This window comes from Pseudorasbora parva, chromosome 12, assembly GCF_024679245.1.
Source record: "Pseudorasbora parva isolate DD20220531a chromosome 12, ASM2467924v1, whole genome shotgun sequence".
In the NCBI taxonomy this organism is placed as follows: Eukaryota; Metazoa; Chordata; class Actinopteri; order Cypriniformes; family Gobionidae; genus Pseudorasbora; species Pseudorasbora parva.
In genome coordinates this window covers 10269947-10296699 of record NC_090183.1, presented here as the reverse complement: position 1 = coordinate 10296699, position 26753 = coordinate 10269947, and the positions used below count along the sequence as shown (strand labels likewise).

Below are 26753 nucleotides of genomic sequence, written 5' to 3'. Positions count from 1 at the left end.
GACGACTGGCCTGAACACCTCTGGGATGAACTGGAACACTGACTGCGTCAAAGCTGATGGGAACTAAAAGTCACAAAACTGATTTCATGGGTTCTATTATATAAATGATGATATGTGATTTAAACAGTATTTAGGGTCTATAGTTTTTTCAGACATCTGAATGGGGACGAGACAATAAAAGCAGAACAGAGAGCCAAGATGGAAATCTCGCTTGTCACATGCTGTGGTCATTGAATCAGTAGGAACATGCTTTTCATGGTTAAGTCACATGCATACACACACCCATCACTATATGGGAGCTGATATATAGTGGATGAGAGGATAAAGAGCATCCAGTGGAGGGATCACTCACACAAGGATACTTCAAGGACTAAGCCACACATTGTGAGTCTATTTGCCTATTCTGGATAATCATAATGTCACAGTTATAGCCACAGGATTTTAATAACCACAATTATACTTTAGTCGGTTATACTTTAGTCAGATGACTTAGGATATGGTTCCCCGTTTTCTGTTTGAATTATATAACTGAAATGATACTTAAACTAAAACAGTGTTTCCTATTTCACATCATTGGGAATTTGTTTATATGTACGTGTATGCATGTCTGCTTATACTAGCATAATACATAGATGGTCAAAAATAATTAGAATAGTGCTGCACTCTTAAAAATGAAATTATTTTATTGCCTCCTGTACTTTCATTTAGAACTTTTAACAACCATTGGACCTTTCCATTGCAAAAGGTTCTTATTGGAAAAAGAGTTGCTTAAGATTATATTTTATATGCTCTTCTGTTGTCTACTGAAAGGTTCTTTGTGGACCTCAAGATGGTTCTTCCATGGCATTGCTGTGAAAAGCCCAAGTGTTGTATTCTATTTAAAGTTCAGCTTCAGGGCCCCTTCTACAATCCCATTGGTCAAGTTGATCAAAGGGTAAAAGAAAACAGCTGAAATTAAAATCAGGGTGTGGCTTATTGATTATCAGAATTATATAAATGTAGAGGTAATGCTGGAAAATGGTGATGAGGTGAAGAGAGAGAATTCTCAAAGAGCAAAAGCTGCTGGTGTAGGTGGTTTCTTTCAACATGGGATTGCTTGAGTCCTGTGCTTCAATGATGTTTTTAGTTCATGTGTGTGTGAGAATTGGATAGTTATCTGTTTACGTGCAGTTGCTTTTGTCTTCCTGTACAGATGGCATCACCACTAATGCTGGTGTTTTTAACTGCTCTCCCTGGGGTCCTCTGCTACCACTCCTCATTCATTGACCTGGAAGCTAAAGGAAGTGAGTTGGTGTTTATGTAGCCTATGTTAAATGCTGGAAAAAGTATTTTTGTCTTGAACCTTAAAGGAGTAGTTCACCCAAAAATAAGTGTCATTTACTCGCCTTTATGTTGTTGAACATGAGATTTTGAAGACTTTTTGATAACCAGACAATTGACGGTAGTCAATGGGCTTCCATTGCAATTTCTTTATTTTTTTTTTTGTCTTGCTATGGAAGTCAATGGCAACCATCAGCTGTTTGATTACCAACATTCTTCAAAATATCATTGTTTGTTCAACTCCTACAGGTTTGGAAAGACCTAATGGTGTGTAAATGACAACTCTAACTTTGGGGTGAACAATCTCTTTAAGGCTTATGGACACTTGTACCCTTGAGTGTTTACACTCCTTCCCTTTTATTGCAGGTAACAAGTCATCCATCAGATTCCTGGTTTTGGGGGACTGGGGTGGACTGCCATATCCTCCCTATGTTACCCCTATAGAGAAGGCCACTGCCCGCATGATGGCTAAAACTGCTTCCCAGATGGGTGCAGACTTCATTTTAGCGCTTGGAGACAACTTCTACTATAAGGGTGTCAGTGATGTCAATGACCCTAGATTCCAGGTTTGGCTGCAGGAGTTTAGAGCTCATTTAGTTTTTGTTTAAATTTGAGATTGAAGCTTCTCAAGGACCATATCTACTGTTTACTTATGCCAATTTCTCACATTTATAGTTGTGCTGAGGTTATAGTAAAAAATCAGTGTAGTTCTTTCCAACTTCTGTAGGCCAATGGTCCCATTATGCTCTTTGTAGGTCACGTTTGAAGACGTCTACACACAGGATTCTCTTAATATCCCATGGTACGTCATTGCTGGCAATCACGACCATGCAGGAAACGTCCTTGCTCAAATTGAGTACAGCCAAAAGTCAAAGAGATGGTACGTGAGCCAAAGTAACTAGGCCTTCATGTCTAAGGTTTCCTGGCTCCTAAGCCAACTTGCAACTCGTTTTATTTCTTATTTCTACTGTTAATGCAGCTGTCCCTAGTGTTGACTTGCCAGACACCATCTTCCAATTCAAATAGACTATTTTAACATTAATTCTGTCTCACAGGAACTTCCCATATTACTATTATGAGATGAACTTCCGCATTCCTCGAACGGACAGCACTCTGACCATCATCATGTTAGACACAGTGTTGCTGTGTGGCAACTCTGACGACTTCCTTGACCAGCAACCCCGAGCTCCCCGAAGTGGTGTTCAGGCAAATCGACAACTGATGTGGCTTCAGGAACGCCTGGCAAAGTCGAAGGCTGACTATCTCCTGGTGGCTGGCCATTATCCGGTGTGGTCCATATCGGAGCATGGTCCAACCGACTGTCTGCTGAAGAGTGTGAGACCACTCCTTAAGAAGTACAGGGCCACTGCTTACCTGTGTGGCCACGATCACAATCTACAAGTAGGTACTTGAAGCCTTTTGAGTTTAGTTGGGTACAAATGTCTTTGACCGTTTGCCTCCGCTTTGCTCTTCCAGTACATCAAGGAGTCCGGTATTGGTTATGTGGTTAGTGGAGCTGGTAACTTCATGGATCCGGATGTGCGGCACCGCAATGATGTTCCTCGAGGCTACCTCAAGTTCTTCAACGGGGATGCTGGCACCTTGGGTGGCTTTGCCCACGTGGAGGTCAACAAGAAACAGTTGACTGTTACTTTTATCCAGGCTAGAGGAACCTCTCTTTACAGGGCTGTTCTTAAAAAGCGCAGTGATATCTCCAGTGAGGATGACTAAGTTTGAAATGTGTCATAGTTTTAATGTGACTTTGGGATATTGAACCAGGTCTTTTAGCATTGCTATAAATTAGAAAAGTACATTAGTGAATCTTTAAGTATTTATAGATTAGTTTTAAATGGTTGCATGTTTGTTTTGAGAACCTGTAAGTGATTTATTAAATGACTCCTTTTAACCTTCTGTCAAGTTTGCGTCTCAGCTTAATTTGAAGTTTTCACAAATGACTGCCATGGATCATCTCAACATTAATCCTTGTTCATGCCACTTTACTCTGGCTTTTGAAAATGGTGTTTTGTTAAATGTTTAACTTTCTGATATTAGAAATTCCTAAAAGGATAAGTTCTCCCAAAAATGAAACTTAACCCCCAAATTAAGGGCTTTTGTAAGAACTCCTTATAGCCTAAAATAACTCCTTTTCTATCAGATGACTGCACAGGTTGTTACCTCTAACCTGACACATGACTATTGTCAAGACCACTTAATCCAAGCTGAGACCAAGTCAAGACCAGACCAGCACTCCTTGATTATTGGTTATTTATATCACCTTTATAAATCCAACAATATCTTGACTTTTCACTGCCATTATAAAATTTGGAAAAGGACATTTATTTAATCTCTGTCTTGATCTGACAGAAGTCATCTAGGCCTACAACTAGGATGGCTGGGTGAGTAGTTCTTTGAATATTCCTATTCAATAATTGTTTTCTCAACACATCATAAACCTGTCTCTGGCAGGATGACTCCGACGCTTCAAATATTCATATTTTTGTGTAATTGACGCATCCTCAATAAACCTGTCTCTTGCATGATACCTTGAACTTTCAAATATTCCGATCTAGTAAGATTTCTGACCTGTTGAATAATCATACACTGTGTTAAACTTTAACTGTCACCGTCCCGTATACGGGACGCCTACGTTTACTTATATTTCACTTAAATCCTAATGTAATCATGACAAACTATATATTGTTGGAAAGGTCTAACACTCCTGAAGAGATGTGTCCATTGTTTTATGATAAATATTACATGATAACAGTAAAATAGTCATTTATGACGAGAGTGCCCCTCAAAAAAAAAATCTACATCATAACAGCAGTTGTAACCTTTAACTACTTTGTAATGAAAAGTAATGACAAAACGCGCATCATTTGAAAGATCTGAGTCTCACTCTTCCATATTTGGTGACTGTTTTATGATGGAAGTGATATTTGGACAGAAATTTACAGGACAATACATCAAATAAACAATCAATGGAAATTGAATGACACCCGGTGGCTATTTTTGGTATAGCGCCTAAACAAAATTTCATGGGGACTTCAATTTTTGTGATATGAACTTCAAATTTGGGACACAATTTGGTTAGACATATGGCTTTGATTTTATAGTAAATTTTAGATTAAAACATTTTTTGTAAAATATTTATTTTATATAAAATAAATAATATTTAGTACTGTATTTTTCATTTTCAATAAATTTAAACTTCCATAACTTTTCTATAATTTAATATTTTGAAATGCTTTCACTTCAGCAATAATCTGCTGATTGTCATCTTTAAATCAAGACCAAACTTAAGTCTATATTCCAAAGCATTCATGAATTACAGCCCTTTACGTTTGGATAGTGCATTTTCATGACTATTCTCAAAACGGGGGGGGGGGGGGGGGGTGACAGTTAAGGGGTAGGCCAGAGGAGAACTTTGGTTCCTTGCCACTGTCGCCTTTGGCTTGGCTTGCTCAGTTGGGAACACTAAAATTCTGATCTAATTCTTCAACTAAATAGCCAAATAAAATGAGCTGATAACATCAGTTTTTTCCAGAACGACTGTCCAGCCAAATCAAAACTGGTTGCAATATTTTCCAGTTAAACAATCGTCATTGTAAAAGTGCCATATAAATAGAGTTGACTGGACTTGAACTATCTGTTTAACATGGTGTTAGTAAAACATGATTATGACATTTCTAAATTGGCCAGCTGTCATGGGGCTTGAGCTGCAGTTGTTCAAGCCACCCCATCTTTTTATAGGCCATTTAATGCACAATCGAATAGCTCGGCATAAAACCTGATCCTGTTTCTCCCACAAAGTTAGGTATCTGCTAGCCTTAAGTCTATTTGTAAGGGATCAGAACCCAGAGCTTGCTGCAGCGTGAACCTGACATAATCAGAGCTGAGCGGAAGTTGACTACTGCAATGGTCTGGAGAAAATGCCTTTTTCTTTATGTAAATACTAACACATGCTTCACTTTCAACTTCAAGCCTTCACTTTTTTTTCTTTTTTTTTGTTGTTGTTGTTGTCAATACCTCAATGGGAAGTTTGTTTTGATCAATGAAGGGTGCTGATCACAGTGGGGTTTTTTCTTCTTCTGATTAGAAATGATGTGCATAGATATATATGCCCTGGCCTTACTTTCTGGTTTTACGGCTTTTTGAAATGTGTGACTATTTGCAAAGAAAGCTCCAACAGATGTTGTATTATATGCATCTACATATTGGTTTTTTACAGGATAATGATGCTTTAAAAAAAGAATGGTTTGAATGTAAGCTTCATGACTAAATCCGATGAATCCCAGGCATCACGTAATATCCTTGGCAGTCAGGATGCAGGCCCTAATCCTTTCTGAACATGCTGTGCCTCTGTCCTCAATTCAATCTGGTCAAATCTAACACTTAGTCCCTTACAATGCACATGATACACTGTTTTTCGCGTGCATATGATACGCACTTTATGGCGTATTATACATACGAATCCCCCACCCCACTACCCTAAACCTACCCAAGAGAGCGTGTCATATATACGCCATAAAGTGCGTATCATATGCACGCCAAAATGAGTTTTGGCGTATACATACATTCCACAACATTGCACACTCGTACTATTTATACGCATTTATGTGTGATCGGGTTGGTTAACATTATGTAAAGGTTAAAAAGAAGACATTTTGTATGTGTAAGATGTGTTTTCACCCCTACAATCTATATCAAGGCCAAAAAAAGACGTTTATACAAAATGTGGTGAAACTAAACATTCATGATGCTTTAATTGGCCTACTTTCCATAATGAATTAGGCCTACTTTTTGTTCTTCGTTGCACTAAACCGCCATTAATAACTTCTAGAAGGATCTGAATTCTTTCTGTGGAGGGTGAGCAGGTCAGTTTGCAGTTATGTTGCTCTTTAGTAGCCTATTAGTGTAATGCTAAGCCTTCTCTGCCCACCTGCAGGGCGATTTCCTGCCTGTGACATTAAAGCGTGAACTGCTACCGGTATCTAATAGGTTTAATTGTCCTATTTCCAATGCCTAAACCATCATAGCGCTTGATAATTATTCCCAACCCCCACTTATGTTACATTTTCTTACATATTCTTACACTACAAAGAAAAGATTTTGCAGAGATTGTTTGTTTCAGTCCTTGATAAGCTTTAAGACTCATTAACAACAGGAAAATAAAATCGAATTATATTTTGGATTAGGATCAATATATGATCATATTCAACATCACTGTACGTTTGATAAATGTGGTTTGATAATAACACTCAGGGGAACAGGTGGTCACCAGCACTCAAATGTCATTTAAGTCCAAAGATTAACAAGTACAGCGTGTTTATACAGAAAACATTTGTAAATGCGTATAAAATAACTTGAATGCTACAAAAGAGGAAACTATGTCATAGACAACATTTTCAAAAATCCAACACTATAATATGAGCGGGTGTGATTTGATAACTCTCAGCGTTTCTCACTCAGGTTTAACTCACAGGGCAGAAAGGGGAGTGTAATCTGACAACATCCTTACTAAACACTTTAACTCTTGCTCTTAACTAGCTAGTCAAGTTAAGCTGATCCTCTAATGGTGCAACGCTTAGCATTACATTCAGAACATTCAACATGACTGGAATAGGAGTGACACACATGAAGAAGAGCATGTTAAACACACTCCCAGGGTTAATTTTTTTACATCTGTCATTGGCCAGTGGGAGAGAAAAAAATATACATATACATATACATATACATATACATATACATATACATATACATATACATATACATATACATATACATATACATATACATATACATATACATATACATATCAAGGCCAGGGTCTGGATTGCGGTTTTGAGTAATGAACCAGGCTGGGAGTTTTTAAAAGCCTCAGGAATCTTTTGCAGGTGTTTAGAGTTGATTCAGTTGATTAGGTTAATAGCTCGTTTAGAGAACCTTTTCATGATATGCTAATTTTTTGAGACCTGAAATATTTTAGTTGGTGTGCAATGAATCTAAAATATATGAAAGTTTAATTTTTATCATTACATATATATATATATACATACATACATACATTCTGTACATACATACAACGTCTTTATATGAATATAAATATAATACATATTATTAAAAGTCTTTGATGTCTCACCACTCTAGTGCTGAAGACTTAAGTGCTTAACTATACTGCCAAAAATGTATGCCCCTCTTGATGGCATTAAACATCACAACATTCATTTCCATCAAGAGGTGCATCAGTTTTTGACAAATGACAATGCAAGAGTCCAGCACTCTGTAAAGTCTTCTCCAGCACATCCCAAAGACTTTCAATGAATTAAAGGTCTGGATTCCGAGGTGCCAATTTGGCGTATTATACGTACGAACCCCCCACCCCACCAGCCTAATCCTACCCAAGAGCGTGTCATATACACGCCATAAAGTGCGTATCATATGCACACGAAAAACTGCGTAGCATTTGCATTTCCAAAACTCATTTTGGCGTATCCATTCCACGAGATTTCACACTCTATTATTACGCATAACCATGAGATCGTGTTGGCCAATTCATGTGTTATTAGTTAAATATGTCATAATGTATTAATCCCTTAATAACATATTTTATTAATTGATAGTTTAAATGAACATGTTAATTATCACAACGGGTTAAAGCCATGCATTTCAACTTCCAGTTGTCTGCTAATCATTAGCTAATGATTTCTTAATGTGTCATTATTAGGGCCGGGACTTTAACGCGTTAATTAAGATTAATTAATTACGTGACTTTAACGCGTTAATTAATTACGCAAAAAAAAAAAAAAAAATTTAACCGCATTTATTTTTGCACCGCGGAACGTTTTTCAATGAATCAGTTTCGACGGACCGATTATACTGGAACACCAACTAGCGCGACAACTACAACAACAAACCATGGGTGCGTCTCAATCCGCTCCCTAGTTCAGTAGTCAGGGCACTGATCAGGGAGTCAGCCCATTGACTTATGTCTTGATCAGTGCCCTGACTAGGGAACTAGGGAGCTGATTGAGACGCAGGGCATGAGTGAACATGAGCGGAGAAGCTGATGAGACTGCTTTGCTCGGCCCCGTGGATGGGAAATTTTGTTTTAAAAAACGAAAGAATGGAAGCGTCGTCAAGAGCATGGTTGTGTGCAAGCTATACAACAAGGAATTTGCGTATCACCGCAGCACAACGAGCCTCAAATATCACAAATATGCTTTTGCTACACTTAATGGCAAACATTGCACTGGTCTGCTGGACTGAAATAAATAAACTATATTTTGTTGATTAAGCTTATGTTTTCAGTCATTATTCAATGGTATACTAAAAATACATGTGAAAAATTACTTCTCATTGTTCTCAGGTCAAATATTTATATGCGATTAAAATGCGATTAATTTCGATTAATTAATTACAAAGCCTCTAATTAATTAGATTAATTTTTTTAATCGAGTCCCGGCCCTAGTCATTATGTTATGACTACTTGTTGGGGCACAAGACTATTAACTAATTCAAAATTAATTCAAAACCCATAACCACAATTACATATTACTTAATCAATAGTTAATAGTCATGTGCCCCAACAAGTAAAGTCATATCATAATGATACCTTTATAACTCATTAGCTAATGATTAATTAAAGCAGACAACTGGTCAAGTTGAAATGCATGGCTTTGAGCCGTTGTGGTAATTAACACATTAATTTACATTGTTAGTTAATAAAATATGTTATTAACAAATTAATACATTATGACAGATTTAACTAATAACAATTTAATGATTACTTAATCTATTAATCATGTAGAATCTTCATTATTGCTGATGCAGTAATCATTAATAAATGGGTTAGTTCACTATTAGTAATATATTAACTCTTATGATTATCGGTACTTTAGTTAAGCATGAATGAATGCATATTAGTGCACCCGTATTGTAAAGTGTCATCAAAAGGATTCTTCATGCTCCCTCCCAACCTTTCTTTCACAATCTGAGCCTGATGAATGACATTGTCATCCTGGAATGGAATATGGCTGTGATGTGTCTTCAATCATGAAAAGCCAAACACTCCATCACTTAGAGTTAGAAGAACTGTTGTCAATCATATAAGATGCTAGAAACACAAGCAGCAGTATATTTACTGCACTTTACAAGTTTTATTATTTTAGTTAAAATCATAATTATACTTGCATTGATACCTTGCAAGTGTTAACTTTGGAGCCTGAACACACTCTTACAATATATAGGCTAAACTGGAGAGAGAGAAGAAAAAAAAAAAAAAATGGGGGGGGGGGGGTTTGGTTAATACACCTTGAAAACAACACGTTGGATTCCGAACACAATTCAGTTTCACTGGCCTCAGTTTTAGTATTACTTATATCCAAATACTTCTGTGCAAATCCATAAACTGTAGAATGCTGGTTGTCCTGCGTCGAACTGAATGCTTCAACAGTTCAAACATGTTCTGAGGATGTATTTTGGCTTCAGGGTGAAGGCTGCTCCTGAATTGGCACAATCCTACAGACGTGATCGTGCAGACTCTCGCCCTGTCCTTTTATCACTGGGTATACACGTCCAGGTAATGCGGCTTGGACTGACATGGCTCTCCGCTTAATGAGGTCGTTTAGGGTCAACAGCACTTATTTTAAGGACAGGCCACCATCCTCACATGCTCCACACGGCGAGGCGCAGCTTTTGCAGTCAAAGTGAAAAGCATAGCGTACTGTGGTAAATACCATCAACTCCCAGCAAACATTAGGACGTTTATTGACCGCTGAAAAGACGTCCCTCCGACACATCCCGTCATGGTTGAAAAATAGTTCCAAAATGAAAGTCTTGTTACACACCTTTACCGATTTATGCCGTCCTACCATGACTATTTTGGCCAGGTGCACCACATTGTAATGGGACCAATGTTTGCTGGGCGTTGAACAAAAAACAAACAAAAATAAACGCTTTTCCGTTGATTTTATCTGTTGAAAGATAGGGATTTAAGCTTATTTCGATACTCCACATACTACTATAAGTAACTTTGCAACTACATGCCAATGAACACTCATTAAAATGTAACTACATGCCAACCAACTTTTAGGGTTGGGTTAGAATAAGTTGATATGTACTTGTGTACAGATGTACAGCAGACAGTCTGCTAATACTCTAATGACTTGTAGTTGACATGTAGTTGCAAAGTTACTTATAGTTTGTAGAAGTACACTATCGAAAAAAAAGTGTTACCTTCATCAAAAAATGAAAATCTTCTGTTTTATGGAAAAGTGTTGTTCTAATATTCTTCTATTATTTAATACTGAAACAGTCTTGGACTACAGTCTAGAGTGAGCCATTGTTCTGTAGTTCAAACTTTATCAGTCCCGTCTCTCCTCTCATGGAATGAGACATGTGAGAAAGTGGAGCTATGTCCTGTAGTTTTGTGTGCAGGAAAGAAGTAGGTCTCTTGCGGGGTCTTGGTTGGGCTTTTGTTTTCCCCGTGGTAAATTTGGGGAAGTGCAGGACTGTTGAGCACACTGTGAGAGGCAGGAGAGGGGAAGAAGTGAGGAATAAATGGAATGGAAGCCAGAAGAGGGCTGGCCTGGGGGCTGTGCTGCGGAGAGAGGGGGATGACCACATCGTCCTGATCCCAAACGTGGAAGGCGTTGGGGTGGGAGTGTGTGAGGCCTGCTGGCATGTGCGTCGCACCCTCATCACCTGCCTCACTGCTGGCCTTCAAGATCTCCTCGTCTGGACCTAAAGCCCAATCTAAAAAACACAGAAAACACACACACAACTATATATGCGTGGAACTCAAGAAAAAATGTCATAAGAATGTGAAGCCTATATATTAGAATAAATTACTGTAATACAGATTATTTTAATTATAGTGATAAAATATGCATAAATGTTATACATATAACATATATTACTTATTTTTCAATTATTTATTTTTGCACATGTTGACAATGAGAAAATAGGGAAGGTGCCCAAGTATCATGGAAATAAAATCACAATGCAAAGATTTGAATGGCCCTAAATTATGCTTACATTTATTTTAGCAATTTACAATTTATTAGCAATATTAAGTATTATCTATCTAGCTATCTAAACAAAAAAACTGACAATATTCTAATTAAAGACGTTATTTAATACTGATCTGAAGTCTGTATTTCTCTTATTCTTGCCAGATAAACAGTATAGCCTACATGAACGCCAAACAGTCATTTTAGACAGTATATGCTTAAATGGAAGTAGAAATAACATAAATCCCATAAATATCCTCTTTTCAGACGAGATTAAGATTATATAAATATAAATATTCATGTTAGGCCTATATTACACTGTTCAAAGCCTTTTCTAAGAACTACTTCGATCGTTTGCCATAAAGGTGGTCTAAATAAAATGTACAAAAAAAAATAATAATAATATCATTTGCGTTTTTTTTAAATCTTTTGAAATAAAACAATGAATTATACTAATTTAAAAAACCATTTAATAATACTGTATCACCATCACTAGGTACTGGACAACCACATGACTTGACCAGCACAATCTGCTTACTTAATCGTTAAACAGCAAGGTAAATAATGCAAGATTTACCTAAGATATCATAAGCGAGGTCTTTAATTAAATGCCCCACAATGGCATAAGCGACAGCGACCACCACCACCGCGGCCATCATCAGGTAGAGCAAGGCTTTGGGAAACTGGATGAGATCTCTGGCTGGAGGCTTGTAGTCCTTATACAGCGGAGACTCGTAGACCGCGTACTGCGACGCGTGATTCCCAGAGATGGAGGCGTTCAATCTGTTCATATTCACAGAGTTCATTATCGAACACGATAAAAAAAAAATTAAAATAAAAAAAACTATCCCACTTCCAAAATGTGTCTTGCTTGTCCTCCAGGCAGTTTATTCCAAGTTACCGGCGCATAATGTAATTTGAAAATATTCAGTAAGCTTGTACTTCCAAGGTTTTATGCCGTCAAACAAAGTGGTGCATATATTCAAGGACGCGATTTTAAAAGCAGCTACCTAAGCATTTTTTTCCTCTCTCGGATGATATGGGCAGATGGACTATGATGTAAGTGTTGATTTGAAGATCTCACACCATCGACTGGTCATGATCTTTTCTCGGACAGCGAGACGATTGGTGGATTTCACGCGTCATCACTTAAATGCTTAAATCTCATCAAGGCGCGCGCACGGGTCAATCAAGGTAAAGCGGGAATCGTGCACATCATCTGCTGCTCTAGATAGATTTTAGACACAGATACATAGAAGAATAGAAACATTCTAACGCATTTCTTTTCTAATTATTAACACATTTTTACTTTTCTAATAAAATATTTTTTTAGCATTACATAAAAGAGTACTGGGCAGTACATAAAAGTTAATATGTTTTCTAATGAGCCTGATTTAGAATTATTAGTAAATAATGTTATTGAGTAATCTATTATTTTTTTTTTTTGGCTGAGACTGGGTAATAAAGATTTTCCTAATATTTTTTCCCAATGATGTAATAAATAATATACAACAGTAAATATAACCTAATGTAGAATTATTAGTTATTAAAGTAAAGTGTTATTGAGGAAATCTAGCTTTTTTTGGCTGATACTCTGGGTTGGTCTGTAAAGGGTGGAAAACTTTGATGTAGAGCATAATTTTATAACCTATTATTAAAATGGACAAAAAATATGATGTTTAAATTAACATATTACATACTCATAGATGCATACAAAACACTCATAAAACAAATGAGATTTTATTCGAATTAATGCACAGAATCACTGTTTCTTCAATAAATACAACAAAATGAACAAGAGTCATTGAAAATGAGCAGTGGGTCACACTGGATCACTAAAGTGCAAATGGACATCTGGCATCTTTGACTTAAACTAGTATTTTTAAACTGCTACGAATGAGCTCATTCCTTTAGTTTTCATGATTATTATTGTTGTCCACCTTTCGTTGAATAATGTGGGAAAATGACTATTATGACAAGATTATGAACCGTTTTATAACGGTTTTAACGTTTTTTAATATGATCCAGTTATATCTTTGTAACATGACATTTCATGTCAAACCAGTACCGTGCAGAAGATACATTTCCTCTTTGTAGACATGCATGTGACCAAAGAAAGAGCAGATGTAAGTTTGGACCATTTACTAATCAAAAGATCTGAGCGCATATAGAAGCACTTGTGGATGAATGTTGATAAAGAGTTTCCCTTATTCCAGAGACAAATGCAAAAGTCTATTATCGCCATGTTAAGAGAGAAATATGGGTTTATTTTCCAACAGTAAAAGACTGAAGTCCAGTGATGGCTCTGCCCAAGATCAAAGCATGGATGTCATGAGTGCCTGTGGAAAGGACAATATTGTGTTATTAATACAGTTGTTTATCATCTTTGCATTAAGCCTGTTCTGACCTCTGCTGGTCAAATGTATAGCTTTCATTTAGAGTGCTCCATTATGCTCTTTCAGATACCGTACTTCCTGCAGTGTGCACTATGGCTGTTTGTGAATGTAAAAGATCTGCAAAGTTTCAAAGATCAAAATGCACAATAACTGGCTATTGTCTCCCAAAAGAAAGGACAGATTCTGAACTGCCTGAAATGATTTGTCACTAATTCCAGCTTTATTTCCTGCTAGTACCTACGTAGGTGTGTAATAAATTTGCAAAATGCCAACATATGGGGCACTAATTTAACAAACTAAAAGCATGGTCTAAAGTGCACGGCACAAGTGTCTGAATCCACTTTTACTAGATTAATGATGATAAAAACGGTTGGCACGCTCAGCGCAATGGTCTAAAAGCGTTGTGCGGTATAATAGGTGTAAAACACACCTATTACATCCGGGCATAACGTGCAATAACCCAATCAAAGTGCTGAGGAAGCCTCTGGAGCTAAAATTCAGATAGTAATGGGTGTTTCTTTTCCTTAAAGGGATCCCATGGTGTTGAGACTTGTATGGCTTAATATAACATAAATGATGTCTCTTACTGAATTATGTGGTAGAAAACCCATGAAAGATCTACGTTATTTAAAAAATCGATTTTATATTTGGACCATGGGCGGCGCCATTTTGTTTGCGTTCTAGGTTGATGACGTAGAGTGGTTGAACTCCTCAATCAGCTGGCGTTACCCGTTGCTATTTTTACCACAACGCAACTCGAAAATTGTTTCAGAGTTAAACAAAACAAATGAATTGCTTTGTAATTGTACTTAAAACACACTCAAACATATGTGCACACAAACTCACCTACACAAGTCACAAACAGATCGGCGGGCGCGCACACACACACCTGACTGCTCTGTCTCAATCGCATGCATCATCACCAAAACATCCTGCCTCTCTTCCTCACGTTACTTTATCCCATCGTCCTACCTAGATTTCCCTCTGCTGGTCACATTAGGCATTATAGTTAATCTACTATCAACAGTCTATCTAGGGAACAGGATGTGTTGAACAGGATATCAACACAGATTGAGGGTTATGTATGCGCGCGCAGTGCGTGCGTGTGTGTGTGTGTTCGCGCCGATCTGTTGGGGTGTGTGTGTGTTCGCGCTGATCTGTTGGGGTGTGTGTGAGTCTGTGTGAGAGAGAGAGTTTGTGTGCACATGTATGTTTGAGTGTGTGAAGTCGGACAGCTGTTTGTAAATCGGCTTTACTCGGTGGAACGTGAGACTGAATGACTGCACTCGAACATGTCCACTATGGTGTCGGACAACACTACAAATGTCCGTCCCTTCAAATAATGCCCTATTTAAGGGTATAGGGTCGATTTCAGATTCAGCCCCTGTCGTGGAGACTGAGCAGCCCAACATCTCGATTGAGACAGAGCAGCCTGTCGTGTGCGCGCCCGCCGATCTGTTTGTGACTTGTGTAGGTGAGTTTGTGTGCACATGTATGTTTGAGTGTGTTTTAAGTATAATTACAAAGGAATTCATTGGTTTTGTTTAACTCTGAAACAATTGTCGAGTTGCGTTGTGGTAAAAATAGCTACGGGTAACGCCAGCTGATTGAGGAGTTCAACCCAAGCCTGCAGTCTCCCTCTCATTTACTGAAGCTTTCGCGCCTCGATCGCCCCCCGGTGACCGGTCCCAGTATAGCCGCTCCTCTGTGTTTTCTAATGGACGCGAGGCAAACTAAATAATAAAATTACACTTTAAAAATGTTTCCCCAAAGTTAGTTTATGTCACTGAAGGCAGTTATCATCACGATGATTTCATTTCAGGTGTTCGTTTTAAAAATAAGTTTACTTTGAGTTAGTTATTTGATGCTATAAAAACGGGGGGTGTGACGTCATGATTGACAGCTGAGACTGACGGCTTCTCTGAGTGAAGTTGTCACTGAGGCACTAACGGACTTTTTTCGAAATTTTTGGGAGCAGATTAGAGCTTTAGCTTTAATTTCTACATTTCCATAACTGTTTATTTCACACCAACATAATTAATTGTTCTGCATCTGCGAGAGTGTGGGCGGGCTTTCGATATCGTGACTGTACTTCCTGCTCTACTTCCTGCGCTCTACTGCGCAACTCCGGTCCCGAAATCGCTACTGCGCAGACTCGGTCCCAAGATGTCAGCGCCGTGCACCCCTGCCTGAAAGCTTCAAATATGGCAAGCGGAAACGGATGATGTCGAGTCGTCCATATTTTTTTACGGTCTATGGTTCAACCACTCTACGTCATCAACCTAGAACGCAAACAAAATGGCGCCGCCCATGGTCCAAATATAAAATCGATTTTTAAAATAACGTAGATCTTTCATGGGTTTTCTACTACATAATTCAGTAAGAGACATCATTTATGTTATATTAAGCCATACAAGTCTCAACACCAGGGGATCCCTTTAACACACCAAGTAGTCACATCTAAGTAGTAGACCAATCACAACAGACTGAGCAGAGTGGGCTCTCGGGATAAAGGGGTTTAGAGAGAATGGATCCTCGATCAAACTGTGAGAAAATGGGTGATGCTGTAATGTATATTATGAGAAAATAAGGAACCTTTAAAATAGCATAATTGGGGCACTTTAAAATGAAACGGAAACATTTTTTCTTCTCCTTGCACCTTCGTATGTGTTGACGGCCTCTAGGTTCATGACGTGGCGTATGATATGGTATTCGTCTGCGATGCCGTTTCCTCCCAGCATGTCTCTGGCCTGCCTGGCGATGTCCAGGGCCTTACCGCATGAGTTCCGCTTCAGCATGGAGATCATCTCTGCCGAGTACCTTTTGGAGAAATGTGTGAGAAAATTCAGTGAGCAACAGGATTGTTTTGGAATGTGTATTCTGACAAGGCTTTGAGCTCTGCACTGCTTGAAATGTTTTATATAACCTGTTAAAGATTACACCATCTATCAAGACTGAGTTTGAAGACTCACTTCTTTTGGTCAATGAGTCTACCCAGCTGTAAACAGGACTGCAGCCCGAGTGTAATCTCTGTCAGCATGTCTGCCATCTTCTTCTGTATGAGTTGGTTTCTGGCTAGTGGGACTCCGAACTGGATTCTACATGGTAAAATCATTCAAATATACTTCTGTTTCAAATGTTTTGTTGTTGTTTTTTAAGAAATTAATGCTTCTATTCAGCAAGGATTCATTAAATTGATCAAAAGTGTCAGTAAAGATATTTATAATATTACAATATTTCAATACAATACAATACAATACAATATAGTTATATTTCAAATTAATGCTGTTTCAAATTTCTATATTCATCAAAGAATCCTGATTTTACAAAAAGCATTAAGCAGCACAACAGTTTTTAACATTGATAATAATAAGAAATGTTTCTTGTGCACCAAATCAGCATTTTAGAATGATTTCTGAAGGATCATGTGACACTGAAGACTGAGTAATGATTCTAAAAAAAAAAAAATCAGCTTTGCGTCACAGGAATAAATTACATTTTAAATTATATTAAAATAGAAAACAGTTATTTTAAATGTTAGCAATATATCAAAATGACAGTTTTTCTGTATTTTTGAACAAATAAATGCTGACACTGGCCCTCATTTATCAATCTTGTGTAGAAACGGGCGTATATGTTGGCGTAAGATTATGCTTACACTCCTCTCATCGCCTGATTTATGAAACTGTGCACACCTCTGCAATTCAGGTGTACGCAATACTTGCCCTTGATAAATCCCGCGGCTGAAAACGATCGTCATTAGAATAACACGGCCCTATATATTCAAGTCTCTGCCTCCCGCACGCACTCATTTTACGCCATGGACACACGGAAGACGGCAAAGAAGCGAAACTTCTCCGACGTGGAGATCGGGCGCGCTCAATCATCTCACTAGTCCACTAGTCAGGGCACGGATTAGGACATAAGTCAATGGGCTGACTCCCTGATCAGTGCCCTGACTACTGGACTAGTGAGATGATCGAGATGCGCGCCATCGAGACCATCACCAGGGAAGTTGAAAAAAAACGAAATTGTTTTATTTAAGAGTATAAAGAGTGGAATTAAAGGCACCCACAAAAACAAAATATGGATCCAAATTACGAGTACTGTTAATAGTGTGGGCGTTGAGAAGCGCACTCCAGCAGTTTAATAGCTGTTTGGATGATAAATTACCACCACAATGCATTATTTTACAGCACGTTTTGAAAAAATTAGCATTTAATTTCGTATCACGGCATGTATTGGGGTGTACGACAGTGATGATGATGTGATGTGGAGTACCATTCATTCACATTTATAATTACATGACAATTAGTATGATTCTTCTTATTATTATTATTCTTATTATTAATGACGCTTGTTATTTAGAAGAAGAATGTCGTTTTTATTGATTTTATTATTATTTAAAAGAAGAAGGTCATTTTTATTATTTTGTCAGTCTGAATTATTTTAGTCCCAGTCCGTGCGCAGCTGCCGGGCCAGGCGGGCTGGTAAAGTGCACAGGCTCGCGACTGTAGGAATACATATGCCTACGAATCAAACGCTTTGGTAAAGTCACACAAATTAAACATTGATGTTCATGTTGCACAAAAATAAACACTGAATGTAGTCGTTGTGGTTTTTAACAGTGGGTCATTTAGCATATCTTGTCAGTGCGTTTTGTGGTGTTAGGAATTGTTTTTCTGCGCATTTTCCCACTAACTCAAACGTGCGTACACCACCTCCTGAGCTGGCGTAGGATTTGAGCGTGCCGTACGCCAACGTCCATATTGATAAATCTTAAAGTCACCGTGGGTTTGGGTGTATGCAAGGTGTATGCTGGAAATTTGGTGTACGCACTTTTGATAAATGAGCGCCATTGGGAGTATAAGATATAAGAGTACAATTGTCTTAAAAATCATTAATGCATCTTACTTACCCCAAACTTGTAAATTAAAATAAATATTACAGCAGAGACTGCATTGTCCTACTGTAGGATATGCCACTATATGGGTGATTCTATAATTGCAGGTACATTTGGTGTCCAGTCTTTTTTTCCCTGCTTGTGGCAAATGGTTATATTTTTAATTTAAATAATTTGCTACTCATTGTCATGGATCACAAGATGTTACAGGCCATAACAATATAACATTTTCTTTAAAAATATACAGCTAAAAGAAGCACTGAAGGGTGTGTGTGCTCTCTCTTACACAATTTTTATATAAACTAGTTATTTTGTAAAACATCAGTTATATCCACCATATCAAAAGGAAAGAAGAAATGATCACTAATCACTGATCACAGTGGGTTGTTTAAAAGTCTTTTTATTTATGGAATCATTAGCGTAATGGGCTGTTAGCATTTATGCTAGCAAGTGGAGTTTTTGGCTAAAAAGTTTAAAATTGTCAATCCTGTTACTGTCAAACTCTATTATTAATGTTGTTTCTACACATTTCTGCCTAATTTGTCATTAAAAGAGTTAAAAAACAATATATATGGAATTTTTGTATCAATTTGTCACACTATAGAACTATTAAAATGAAGCGCAAAACAAAGTAAATGCTAAAAGTTAATCAAAAATGTTTTATTACTCCTCATTTATGCACAAATCATTTTGAATTTAGCACAACACATTTGTAAAGTTCTAAAAATACTTAATATGCAACTTTAAGGCATTTCCTCAATTACACTACAAATATTTTGAATGGCTCACCTGTCCAAGGTGTACTGGCGGGCAGCATGGAAACAAAATTCCGCAGCACCCAAAGCGCCCCATGCAATGCCATAGCGGGCATTATTCAAGCAGCCAAAGGGACCCTACAGTAAAATCAACATACAACCACAAGCAGTGTATCAGTTGATTAAAATATGTAAAAAGTGTACAAAACAAAACAAAAAAACACTTCAGTGGTCATGTATGTGTGATTACCAGGGAATATGCTGTCTTAATTCAGTACTTAGGTTTGGGGGTTTGTTCAGAAGTACGATCAGGACTACTAATGATGCTTAGTATGCACTATTAATAATAGTAAAAAACATACTCACAGCGAGGCCAGACACATGGGGCAACAGGTTTTCCTCTGGAAGTTCAACCTCGTCCATTAGGATCATCCCAGTTGCTGACGCCCTGAGAGAGAACTTGCCCTCTATCTTAGGGGTGCTCAATCCCTTCATTCCTCTCTCCAGGATAAACCCTCTCACTCGGCCATCCTCACATTTTGCCCAGACCACACAGATATCAGCGTACGGGGAGTTAGTGATCCTGCTCAGAGAAAAAAAAAGTGTTGGTGTGAAGGGCTTATTATCATTCACCTGTGTTGTGTGTTTAAGATAAGTGGTGCAATGTGGAGTTATTATAGTTTTGAATCTAGAGGATGGACAAGCTCAACACATGCGCAGTACAAGGTGAAAAATAGCATGTGACAAAATAAGTATGTCTAGTATAAAAAATAGGCACAAGGAACCCAGATGACCTACTACTTCCGGCAAGATTCTGAAGTGTGTATAGGACAGACACTTTACCATCCCATGAGGCCACAGGAGAGGATTTGTGAATTGCAGTGAAGCAGCTTAAAGTTTCAGCTTTTTTGTAGCTTTTTATTCTTTAACTCTTCTGGGAAGGCTTTCCACAAGGTTTAGGAGTGTGTTTATAGGAATTTTTGACCATTCTTCTAGAAGCGCATTTGTGAGGTCAGGCACTGATGTTGGACGAGAAGTCCTGGCTCGCAGTCTCCGCTCTAATTCATCCCAAAGGTGATCTATCGGGTTGAGGTCAGGATTCTGTGCAGGCCAGTCAAGTTCCTCCACACCAAAATCACTCCATCCATGTCTTTATGGATTTTGCTTTGTGCACTGGTGTGCAGTCATGTTGAAACAGGAAGGGACCATCCCTAAACTGTTCCCACAAAGTTGCCACAAAGTTGAGCAAAATGTCTTGGTATGCAGAAGCAAGTGTTCCTTTAACTGAAATTAAAGGGGCCGAGCCCAACTTTTGAAAAACAGCCCCACACCATAACCCCCCTTTCACCAAACTTTACACTTGGCACAAGCAAATAACACGGTGTTATTTGCTTAAACCAGAAATCATGATTTTCTATTAGGATTGCACTGTAAATAAATAGATGACCCATTCGTTTCACTTTTTTCAGTGTAGTTTGCGTTATCATTTCAGGTTATTTCAATTTGAGTATTTTGTGCTGCCATTTGTGTTAAATTATATAATTTCTCAGAGAAGTTTAACAAAGATGGCTTCTCAAATTTGAAATCTTTACAATATACTCTGTATTAAAAACTAAAACAAATAAAAATTGTGGTCATTTTTATTTTATTTTGGTTAGTTTTGGTGTCCAAAAATATATTTTAGTTAATGTCTATTTTTTAATGATTATTTTACTTAACAATTTTTTTTAATAATTTATAAATTTATAATTAATATCATTTTCATATTAGTCTTTGATAATGACACATTCAATAATAGCTCATCAGACTAAATTGCTAAATGAAGGCATTCAGAGCTCTAGTTTATACATGAAACTCTCACATTGCGGTACTACTGTGGCTTTAGACAAAAGCATCTGCTAAATGATTAAATGTAACTGCAAGTTTAATATCTGCTCAGACTGAAACATCTTTGACTTCAAGCCAGATTCATACCATATACAGACTTATTAAGTAAACAGATGGTCAGGAGGTTTGAGTGTCCTCCTAAACCAGCAAGGGACAAACACCCTGTAGAGGGTGAAGTTACAAAATCTAAATCTGTACGTAGGTACACAGCCCTCAGATGAGATCTCTTACATAAGAAACCGTCCAATGAACTGACCTTCACATTAAATGGTGACATGTTGTGCAACTCCACAGTGTTGACGACTCCATCAATCACTTTTATTAAATGAATGTTGTATTATAGCCTGGTGTATTATAGCCTAGTATCATTCGAAAGCATACAACTCAAAACTCATCCTGCGAAATGGATGAAATTGGACATTGTGGCACTTTAAAACATTTTAGCAAGCTCAATTTTTGTGATATTAACTCCAGTCCAAATGTCCAAGGCAAAGCTTCTGACTAAACTGAACTATGCAAACTGTCATTTACCATGTTTTTGCCCCGCTGATGGTATAGGTCCTGCTGGAGGGGTTGTATCTGGCTTTGGTCTCCATGCCACTAGGGTCACTCCCATGGTTTGGTTCTGTAAGTCCAAAACAGCCCAGAATCTCTCCACGAGCTGGGAGGAATGAGGGGAACAAAACAATATTGCATTAAATACATTTTAATAAAACTGTAATAGACACTATTACATGGGGCAACTAATAAATGTGGGGATATTTTGAAGGATCATTTGTGCACTCACTGTTAACCACTGAATAATTGGGATGTAAAAAAATGGTTTACAATATTTTACAAGTCCACTAGTCCATGAGATGTAATATGTATATTTCAAAATGACAGATATTACCGGTCTTCCATGACCCTGGGACCTTAAGGGATAGTTCACCCAAAAACAAAAATTCTGTCATCATTTACTCACTATCAAGTTGTTCCAAACCTGCATGAATTTATTTCTTCTGCTGAACACAAAAGAAGATATTTGCAGAATATGTGTAATCAAACAGTCTATGGGGCCCATTGACTTCAATAATATGGGGGAAAATACAATGGAAGTCAATGGGGTCCATTACTGACATACTTTAAAATATCTTCTTTTGTGTTCAACAGAGGACAGACATTCATACAGGTTTGGAACAGCTGAAGGGTGAGTGAATGATGACAGAATTTTTGGGTGAACTATCCCTTTAGAACGATGCAGATAATTGTATAGCAGATCAATGCCTTGACATGCAGCTTAAGCAGTTGACTAACCTAGTTTGGGCAGGTATTTCTGCTTCTGTTCTTCTGTTCCATATGCATTGATAGGGTGCATGACCAGTGAAGACTGGACACTCATAACTGAACGATACCCACTGTCCACTCTCTCCACCTCCCTGGCGATCAGACCGTATGCCACGTAACTAGTGCCCGCACAGCCATATCCTTCAACACAAAAACATCAGACAATAAACATTATACAGGCATTTTTGATTTTTCATGGACAACAAAATCAGGTTCACATGTAAGCTGTACACGCAAGCTCTAAAGTTAATAAAGTCTGTGGTTTGTATTTATGTAGATGATCCTTTGAAAGCCATTTCAACACATGATTTTACCTTGAATCGTAGGCCCAAGGACACCAAGTTCTCCCATCTCGTTTACAATCTCCCGATGGAAATCTGAAGAATATCAGCCACAAATTTGAATTTCAGGCATTATTTTTTTTTTTTTTATTAAATTAAATAAAGTTCCTTTGGTAAGAATTACAGGGATAAAATGTTGGGTAAAGAAATCATAATTCATTCACTCTCATGCTTTTCCAAACTTTTCTTCATCTTCAAAACACAAATGAAGAGTTTTTTAATAATACGAGTGATTTCTGTCCCTCCATTGAAAGTCTGTTCACTCAAAACTCTGACGGTTTGAAATGTTCATAAAGAGCTCATAAAAGAAATCCATATGGAATCAAGAACCAAGTCTTCTGAATAGACACAATCACTTTATATGATAAACGGTCTTAATTTTATTAGAAAAAAATAATCCGGGCACATTTTACCAATTCCAAAGCACATTCATCTTAATAACTACTATTCATTTTGTATTTAATCATTTGATATATAATTTTTGTCTTCATGTCTATACATGAGTCTTTCTTCTTTTTATATCACTTATAAATGATTAAATACAAGATGAATAGTAGTAATTAATATTAATGTGATTTGGAATTGGTTAAATGTGCCTGGAAAAAAATATGATCAGAAAATCAACATGCTTAATAATGCATGCAGTGTACACATTGATCAGCGAGCACATGTAGAGCACTCAAATATGGTAAATGAAAGCTGAAATTAACTAGCTTGACACGTGGGAACAATCCTCATGGGTATTCCGAAAGTTCAAACATAATGCGTGACACACGAGAATGAAGCATGTTTTTAACCAACTTTGAGTGCTTTAATGTATGTTTATGAATGTTTACGAATAATAGCCTAAATGAAATGTGTTCATCATATAAAGTGATCGTGTTTCTTGACTTGGATTAAACCGTTCGATTCATATAGATTTATATTATGTTCTCTTCATGACATTTTTTGAGGCTTCAGAGTTATTTTGGTGTAAACTTTTGAAGGAGGGACAGACATCTTTCAGATTTCATTGAAAACTTCTTGATTTGTGTTTCAAAGATGAAGTCACTGATGACAGAATTGTAGTTTTTGGGTGAACCATTCCTTTAATTATGGATGAAGGTTGTTGACCCCTGATCTGATACAGCAGAGGTGACTAGCTCTTCCACTTACGCTCATTCCTGTTGGCCATGAGGATGCGGGGCATGAGCTTCTCCTGGCAATATGTGCGGAAACTGTCTCGGATCATGATCTCCTCCTCTGTGAGTTGCCCTTCCAGATCCAAAGCATCTCGCCAGTTAAAATCCAATTTAGCTATAAATCGAAAATATTTTTTTTAGCTCAAATACAGAACATGATGTCAAATTCAAGCACAAGTTAGAAAATATGAAAACAATATATTTACGTCTTTTTGATGGTTTTTTCACTTGCTCCTCTGTCTCTGAAAATTAAGATAATTAAAAATATGGGTATTAGCACAATCAAGCAGTTTAACATGAGGACATGTCAATTCTCCAACTAGATGTCATTTGATCAATGTGTAAGCCAATGGAATGTAAAATAATAATAATAATAAAAGTGTTGATGAATGTACACATATTCTATATGATGGCTATTTAATGGCATATGGCTATATAATGCCACTGGTAGTAGTTTGAAAACCAAAATAATTTGCTATTTGCCTCTATTGTCTACTTTCCTTGTCCTCACAAATGATATGATCATTCCAGGTTATGGGTGATTTCTGATTGAGTTATGTTGAATTAGTGATCTAACCGTATGTAGCAGGTGCTGAAGTGCCCTGGGCCCTTGACACCGAGATCAGAGAGCATCTCTGTGAGTTCAACAGCAGACGTGACAAAGCTGTTCTTAATGCCATGGTGTATATTCAGACCTGAAAATGTAACCATAATTGTTACTAACAGCGTTACAGCAACATCATAGCAGTGTTTACACACATGTTCCTTTGTAATATTTCCTTTGGTAATTAATTAACTTTGGTTTTGCAAATATTAAAAATCGTGTGGTGTTACTGTATCAGTTTATTTTCTGTTTACTATTTACTGTATCATTATTTTCCCAATAGAAAGTTGTATTGCATAAGTGTCTTCGCATGGTTACACAACGCCAAATCATGTACAGATTTCAAAATCTTTTATAGCCTATAGCTTATATTTCAGATTTACAACATTTATTCGTAAACAGTTAGTTGTTGGTTCCATTCGTCATGCAGCTAGCTAACTGAAAAAAATATTTAAAAAATCCTACCTTCACTTCGCTGCCTTCTATCAGATGATTTCCCTGTCTACTACTGTACACTATTTATATTCAACTATTGGAGGAACGTGTCACATGCACAAAGTGGAAGAACTCACCCTCCATCTTTAGTGTGTGTGGTATGTTTCATAATGCCTTTGACTCTACGAGCTGTTTCATAATGCCTTTGATTCACTTTGACCCACAGTAACGTCAATAATCATTTTACACTACACAGTTACATTCAGCACTGATTATATATGACCAAAATATGCAAAAAAACGAATAATGACATTTTAAATGTAAATTTTAAAGTAAATTAGTTTGATAAGGCCACACTCAAAATGGCTGATGACAACGTCTGAAATCCTGTGGCATGTCGAAGGCGTTTTCGGGCAGCTCGCGCTTTGATTGGATGATTAGAAGAGGCGTGTGCGCTGAGAGGAATTTTTAAAGTGCATTTCTCTGCCTCTGTTACAACACCAAATGTTTGCACGGCCGGGGTCGTCGGAAATATTCTCTTTATGAAATATTTCATAATTACAGATAGATAGCCGTAGCTATATACGTTCTGTTTTTAGAATATATGGTAGCATATATTCTAAAAACAGAACGTATATGAGTGTGATGCGTAATAGGCCTACTAAGAAGAAGTTAATATTTGCATGGCTACATTGGAAATACCCTTTTTGTTTTAGTTTAATTAACAGAATGAAACATCGACATAGGTTTTTGTAACAAAAAGGAAGATAAAAGCCAGTGTTGGTTCTGGCAGAAATTGTATAAAATAGGCTTCAGATTGCATTTTACCTATTTGTGTTAGACTATTCGGGGTAATTGTAAAATTTAATAATGGATACATTAGAAAAGTAAAGTGCAGTGTCATAGTAAGAAAAATAATTAGACACTTTTTACTGTTCTAGCTCTTTTTGCTTTCTTTTTTTATCCTCCTAGGGGCAAGGTTTTTGTTTTTATCAGTTTAATAATACAAAGTCAGGGTTGTAGAACTGTAAACCCCTAGTAACTATTTAATATTTTTGGTTGATAAAATTATCATGAATGACATTCTGTTAAAGGTCCATTGAAGTGCCTTGAAACATGAGACATTAGGCGAAGTGTTGAGGTAATATCCACTAAAACAGGAAGACAGGGTGGGGCGTGTTGTACAGCTAGACGAAAATAGCCAATAGTGTTTAGTTTAGGCTATATCCCAGCTTGGCCAGAGACGTTGAAGCTGCAAATTCCTCCTAATCTCCTTCATAGCGCTTTATAATAGCATTTGATTGGACAGAAAATCTGATGAGAACCTGAAGTGCAGAGTGATGTCATCAAAATTATTTATGCATATTTGCAGAAGTGAGTGACTGTAAGTTTTGAATGCTTATGCTAATGCTAGTAAATACATTAAGACTAACATATTCATACAAAAAAAAAACCCTTCAATTTTGATTTCATGGGGACTTTGGACTATATGTGAAATGTACTCAAAATCACCACAAAGTGCCACAAAGGGATGGTAAGCACGATTGCTCTGGCTGGAATTGACGTTTCACTTGTAACTGAAGATAAAAAAA

General features: G+C 37.3%; 3 protein-coding genes across 3 annotated transcripts; 1 reads left to right on the top strand and 2 right to left on the bottom strand.

Annotated features, from left to right (window-relative positions):
• The first annotated feature begins 992 nt into the window (after positions 1–992).
• acp5a (acid phosphatase 5a, tartrate resistant) lies at positions 993–3231 on the top strand. The gene is made up of 6 exons (XM_067458283.1): positions 993–1067; positions 1193–1283; positions 1687–1886; positions 2076–2200; positions 2376–2721; positions 2797–3231. The coding sequence occupies exons 1-6, from the start codon at positions 1008–1010 to the stop codon at positions 3049–3051; spliced, it is 1077 nt and encodes a 358-aa protein (XP_067314384.1). The 5' UTR covers positions 993–1007; the 3' UTR covers positions 3052–3231.
• A 6382-nt stretch (positions 3232–9613) lies between these two features.
• On the bottom strand, positions 9614–12447 carry LOC137093470 (uncharacterized). Its single transcript, XM_067458282.1, has 2 exons — positions 11911–12447; positions 9614–11076 (listed from the first exon to the last, which is right to left on the bottom strand). Exons 1-2 carry the CDS (start codon positions 12137–12139, stop codon positions 10676–10678), a joined length of 630 nt encoding a protein of 209 aa, XP_067314383.1. The 5' UTR covers positions 12140–12447; the 3' UTR covers positions 9614–10675.
• Positions 12448–13057: 610 nt separating this feature from the next.
• On the bottom strand, positions 13058–25326 carry gcdha (glutaryl-CoA dehydrogenase a). Its single transcript, XM_067459038.1, has 12 exons — positions 25192–25326; positions 24700–24817; positions 24329–24364; positions 24097–24237; positions 22915–22977; positions 22571–22741; positions 21806–21935; positions 19754–19970; positions 19422–19525; positions 16702–16827; positions 16389–16549; positions 13058–13672 (listed from the first exon to the last, which is right to left on the bottom strand). Exons 2-12 carry the CDS (start codon positions 24800–24802, stop codon positions 13599–13601), a joined length of 1326 nt encoding a protein of 441 aa, XP_067315139.1. The 5' UTR covers positions 24803–24817; positions 25192–25326; the 3' UTR covers positions 13058–13598.
• Between the last annotated feature and the right edge of the window lie 1427 nt (positions 25327–26753).